This window comes from Prunus dulcis, chromosome 1, assembly GCF_902201215.1.
Source record: "Prunus dulcis chromosome 1, ALMONDv2, whole genome shotgun sequence".
In the NCBI taxonomy this organism is placed as follows: domain Eukaryota; kingdom Viridiplantae; phylum Streptophyta; class Magnoliopsida; order Rosales; family Rosaceae; genus Prunus; species Prunus dulcis.
This window is the reverse complement of record NC_047650.1, coordinates 15254788-15260779: the sequence shown is the minus strand read 5'-3', so window position 1 is coordinate 15260779 and position 5992 is coordinate 15254788. Positions and strand designations below refer to the sequence as shown.

At 34.1% G+C, this 5992-nt stretch overlaps 1 protein-coding gene across 2 annotated transcripts; it reads right to left on the bottom strand.

Annotated features, from left to right (window-relative positions):
- Positions 1-2684: 2684 nt before the first annotated feature.
- LOC117614173 (UDP-glycosyltransferase 92A1-like) lies at positions 2685-4599 on the bottom strand. Of its 2 annotated transcripts, none has more exons than XM_034342893.1 (2): positions 3030-4599; positions 2685-2910 (listed from the first exon to the last, which is right to left on the bottom strand). In XM_034342893.1, exons 1-2 carry the CDS (start codon positions 4543-4545, stop codon positions 2846-2848), a joined length of 1581 nt encoding a protein of 526 aa, XP_034198784.1. In that variant the 5' UTR covers positions 4546-4599; the 3' UTR covers positions 2685-2845. The 2 variants fall into 2 exon arrangements, with proteins under 2 accessions (XP_034198784.1, XP_034198785.1); XM_034342894.1 differs by having other exon boundaries at positions 2813-2946.
- Positions 4600-5992: the final 1393 nt, after the last annotated feature.

Genomic DNA, 5992 nt, shown 5'->3' with positions numbered 1-5992 from the left:
GCTCTAACTTGAGGGGGAGTGTTAGCGAGATCCTAGTGTAATTAGGAGATTTACTTCCTAATATATTATGATTCTATTTATTTCCTTTCGTGTAGATATTATGTAATTAGGACTTTATCTTAGTTTCCTAGTATAACCGTACTAGGGTTTGTACTCTTGTATTATAAATATCTCCTTTTGGAGAATGAAATACAATTTGAAAATATTCTACCCACTTTATTTGCCACATATTTATAGAAGAAACTCTCATGATCAAGATAATAACCTCATTTTTCCTTAACTTCGATTTCATTTAATGATAGGTTGGTTATTCTCAAAATCTAATACTTAAAACCTAAAAGCGAAGCAATTAACCAATTCAAGGCTAGCAACCATAATTCCAAATGAGGATTACTTGTTGAGTAAAAATTAAAATAGAAAGGCTTTGAGGTACGATTTGAATCATTTTCTTAAAGTGTTATTTGTCCCATACAACTCAAATCGTCCCTCAAAATCTTTCTTCACATTTCAGTTTTTACTCAATTTTTTTTTTCACCATAAAACAATTAACCATGTCAATAAATGACATCAAAGTTGAAATTTTTTAAGTAAAAGTGGTGTTTTCTCGATGCATTCTATATCACGTAATGCATATAGAGCTGCATATATTAACATTTCAATTGTCAACTGTGCTTCAATCACAATCTGTAGGATCTGTGTGTGGCTGCTCGCTCATGGCTAATTATGTCACACACACGCACATATATGTTTAGCAGGTCAAATGTCAACTGCTTATAAACCAACTCTTATTAAATTAATCAACAAAAAGAACAACTTACTAATTAACCTTCAAAACCTGCTTGCGGGGCTTGATAGACAATTTGCAGATAATTGCATCTTCATTGAAGTAAAAAGGAAAACTTGTATTTGCTAGTGCTAGTGAGGTATAGTTTAGTTGGCATCTTCACTCGTGTGGACAGATATTCGAAATATCCAAACATCTAATAAATATTTGTGTAAACTCTCCTCTTCTAATCCCTTGTACTTCAAAAAAGAAAAATATTTATTAAAAAAAAAAGGAAAAAAGAAAGCCTGTATTCACAATTAAAAAGAAAAAAGATTTGTGTTATGGATTAAACTCAGATTTTGAAGGTCGTTGGAGTTTTTCAAGAGGTGCATGGGTCTTGCAGTCAAGCTTCCTTTTGTGTTTGTAATGACAACTGGCAAAGTAGGTTCTAGTTTAGCCTCATTAAGAAACCTGTTGACTTTATAGCTTATATGTAAAAGTGCGGCAGTCTTAGATACATAATTTGAAAATTAGAGAAATTAAAGGCCTATTTGATAATCATTTTAATTTTAGTTTTTAGTTTATACTTTTTATGCTGGAGTATAAAGAAAAAATAGGGAAATTGAAAATGAGAATGAGAGTAAAGATGAGAGGAATGAGTAACAAAAGTGAAAATAAAAAATAAAAACTAAAATCTATTTGAAATTATTTTTACTTTTGTTACTCCTCCCTTCTCATCCTCACTCATATTTTCACTCTCATTTTTCTTTGTACTCTAGCACCCAAAAAACTAACTAAAAACTAAAAATGAAATTATTATCGAATGGGATATATGAAGAAAATCAATTTGTTATCATATCCATACATACATGATATCATATCATATCATATCCATACATACTTCAAATTATGATTAAAAAAACATAATTTGAGACCTAGAAAAACAAAATATATGATTAAACTTAAAGAAAAAGAAAATTGAGATTGCCTAAAAATAATCGTGGCCATTGATTATACATAGATGTTTGAATTTAAAAAAAATAAAAAATGAAACAGCAACTTCTTTGGAATAGCTGTTGGAATTATTTATTTTTTAAAAACGATCAGGAGCTTTGAAAATGGAGCCGTTGGATTTCAACGCCTCGTTCATTTGCCCATGCCACTTGTCACTCGGAGAGAGGGGGGGATCGACATTAGTCCGCAGCGTAGGGCGCGCTTTCTTTTCCTTTCGCGTGAGCTGAACATGAAAATTGATGGGTTGTTCAATGAACCAAACTCTCTTTGTTAGGATTTATGTTTTTGTCTTGTTGATAGAATGGCTCCAAAAAAAATTTGCAAGAGATAGACAAAGAGAGCGATTTGGCAATTATATTTAAAGCTTTTTACCCCATTAAACCCAATAGAAAGAAAAAATCAAAATTTCACAAATTTAAAAAAACCTTAGGTACCTTCATAAATTCATATCATACATGAAAAAATATTTTATGTAAAACTGTTGACTAAGTATGAAAAATGATTTTTCGGAATAATCATTTTTTCAAGATAATTTTTGGCGGCTTTTATTCCTTACACATCAAATAAGAAAACTTGATTTTATGGGATTTTGGCATGAAGTATATATTGACTTAATAAGCCATCATTTTTAGCCTAAATTGTATTTTGCACTAAAACCAATTTTTCATATTTTGATTTGGTGGGAAATTGATTTTCTAATATTTTTATTTGAATCTAAATAAAGGGTACTACTTTATTTACATTGTAGACTTAAGTAAATTGAGTAATATAAAAATAAATAAAAGGAAAAAGACAAAGACGTTTACTTAAATGCTGAAAATAGAAATAAGGTAATTTGTACATCTAGAGTGCAGCACCACCAGCCGAGCGAATAGGCAATTTGAAGTACCTCCTTGTGCTTTAATAAGTCTACCACAACAGATATAAGTACATATCAAAATATAAAGTATTTAAAATAATATATATATATATATATATATAAAACATATCAGTATATTACTTTTAAAATATAAAAAAACTGGAGTAGGGCTCTAGGACCACATGGTCCCAATGTGGCTCTGGCCCCTAGAGGGAGGTCCCAATGTGGCTCCAGGACCACGCAGGCCCGCTTTCTTTTCCTTCCACGTGGGCTGCATATGAAAATTGATGGGTTGTTCATCTTCAACCTTATAACAAGATAATGCAACACAATTAGTTGAACAAGAGGCTTGAAGCAAGGGAAAAGAAAATTTTAGTAAAGATATCTAACCAATATTAGATTTATGTTCTTGTCTTGCTAATAGAATGGTTTCAAGAAAATCATCCATTGACTTCGCAGAAGATCCCTTGAATTCAGCTTCCTCTCTTATTGCTGCTCTTATCTGCGCCTTAATTGCACCAGCTTTTTTCCTCATTTCTCCTCCTTCGCCACTTTTGTCCATTACCAAATCTATCAATCTCTTCACCTCCTTCCCAACAATAACACTCTGCACTCCCCTTGTCAGCTCCACACTCACACCCATCTCCTCCACCAGCATCTTCGAGTTAAACGCCTGCTCGGCTGCCAAGGGCCACCCTATAATCGGAACTCCCTGGCTTAGGCTCTCCAGCACTGAATTCCACCCACAATGACTTACAAATGCCCCTGTGGATTTGTGTGACAAAATCTCCAACTGTGGTGCCCAGTTGTGCACCAACAAGCCTTTCTTGCTTTTGCACATTCGATCTTCGAACCCTCGAGGCAACCATTCAGCTCTGAATTCTCCCTTCATATCATACCCAACTGGAGGCCTAATGACCCAAATAAAAGCCCTTCCACTTTCTTCTAACCCAATAGACAATTCCATCATCTGTGTTTCACTGATTGTGTTCTGAGAACCAAAGGAAATATAAACAACAGAATCTGAACCATGTGAGTCCAGCCACTCCATGCATTTTTCAGCAGGTTGCCTTGAAACTCTTAAATCCGAAGTGGATGAGTTCTTGAGAGAATCTTTGGGAATAAGAGGTCCAATGGACCAAACAGGAAGCCTAAAGTAATGCCTCAAAATCTCCAATCCAAGTGGCTCAATTTCCTCAGCAGTATTACACAACCAACCAAAAGATTTGGTAGAAAGCGAAAACTGGGACTGGTAAAATTTTGACCAAGAATCTGTCCCATTTGCTGCTCTTATATAGTGATGCAGCTGAGAGATATGAAAACGAGACTGATCTGGAAACCCGGGCAGCAAGAAGTAGCCATCGCATAAAGCTGTGGATCGGTGTGGGAGGTTAAGCCAAATGGACATGAAGGCTGCACTGCCATAAGCACCGGATGTTGTGAAAGTCACATTCACAGTGCCTGAGCTCTTTGCAAGATTAGTAGCCCACCCAAAGAACATATCTGAGATAATACAAAGTGGCGGGCGGCCTTCTTTTTCGATGATATCCAAGATTAGGCGGCGAGCAGGAACTTCAAGATTCACTGTTGCAGCACAAAGATCTCCAATTTGTTTCAGAGACAAATTCTCTGTGCTCTCAGTGTCTTGGGGCAAGCCAAAGTCTGAGCTGCAGAATGGAAGCTCAGCCAAGTTGATGTCAAAATTGTTGGAGTGTGATTGAGTGTTTGATGATGATGAAGTTGAGGAAATGGTAGCTTCCAGGTATTGAATGTTGAGTGGGGTTGTGGCAATGGTGATGGTGAACCCTGTTTTTTGTTGGATTTGCTTTGCTAGTGCCAAGAATGGTATGAGATGACCCTTAGCTATCATGGGAAGCATCACAATATGCTCACGATCAAATCCCATCTCCGATTTGAGGTTTATTTTGTTAATTTGGATTAGGCTATAGTTTAAGGTTTAAATGGTTTGACGACTGCATGCTACCAATGGTGAGCAAGAACATATATTGCTATTTGGAACGTAAACTTAGTTGTACCTAACAGTTATGCGACGACCTGTGAGTAAATCATAGCGAACAGTCAAGGTTTTTTTTTTTATTACTTTTTTTTTTTTTTTTAAAGGACGAGCTTTTATTTTCCCAATTTTAGTACATTATTTTCATCAAAATAATCGTATATTATTATTATTATTATTTATAGAAAAATAAAAAATAAACGACGTCCATTATTTTCTACCTAAATTATGTAGAAGAGTATAATGTATGAACAAGTCACTTACTCTGATAACTTTAAAAAGTAAGATTTTTGTATATTTTTGAATTTGAAAATTTATGTATTCAGGAAATGTGGAGTGAATCACGCTAGCACAAATCCTAAATCAACGATTACAGGAAACCACACATCGTTGTGCGGCCAACACCAATCTCATATTTATGACTTGTGATGATCTAGTTCGTAGTGCTGGAAACTCATAAATTTTCCATGCTAAAAATCCAAATGAAATTATCCAAACACGTACAAGGATTTTACATTTTTGCCCTCATAATATTCATCATAAATGAAGATGAGTGCTGCTATTTCCAACCCATGTCTTATTTTCCCACCCACCTTATCTTCCCATTCACCATGTAAATTTGAAAAAACAAAATCCTATCTTTTCACTCACCATTATTCCTAAAATACCCTTTAATTATTAATTCCTCAATTTCCCTTTGCTAATCATTAGTAGTGAATGTAGAGGATCAAATTATGATTGACGCATTGAATAAATGTTTTAGTCTAAATATTTGATTTTCTGGATCTTTTAGTTTTTTATTCTCTTGCTTGTAGCTTCTGAAAATATTCTAGATAAATGTTTTTTTATTAACTATGATTTCGTTATACCTTTTCGATGGAGTTGTTCTCTTTGTCATCCATTCTCTTAATGTTTTCTTCTTTAGAAACAATTTGATTGAATGAACAGAAGAGAGAAGAAAATTATTTGAGAATTTAGTTCTGAACACTGAGGAGTCATAAGATCAACTGAGGAGTTGTGAGCAACTGATGAGTTGTACGCTTTCTTCTTTCTTTCTTTTTTTTTTCTTTTCATCAAAAGGTATGTGAGTTGAGGTTTTTTCCTTAAGTCCTTATAAGTCATTTTACAAATGGGTAAATTTATCTTTAAAATTTTAAAAATAAGGTGGCTGGGAAAATAGGACATTGGGTGAAAATAGCAACACTCATGAAGATAAGCTCGCTCTTGTATTTTTCTTCTAAATTTCAATGTGGAGGATAGAAAAGTGAAAAAAAAAAAATTGGAAAAAGGAGTGTCCAAAGAAAAATAGGTTAAGTCAAAGGAGGCGCTTTTTTGGAAG

Coding starts and splice junctions, on each gene's coding strand:
- LOC117614173 (XM_034342893.1), bottom strand. CDS start 4,545: ATGGGATTTGATCGTGAGCATATTGTGATGCTTCCCATGATAGCTAAG. Junction 2,911..3,029: donor AGAACATAAATCTAATATTG/GTTAGATATCTT, acceptor TTTCATATGCAG/CCCACGTGGAAGGAAAAGAA.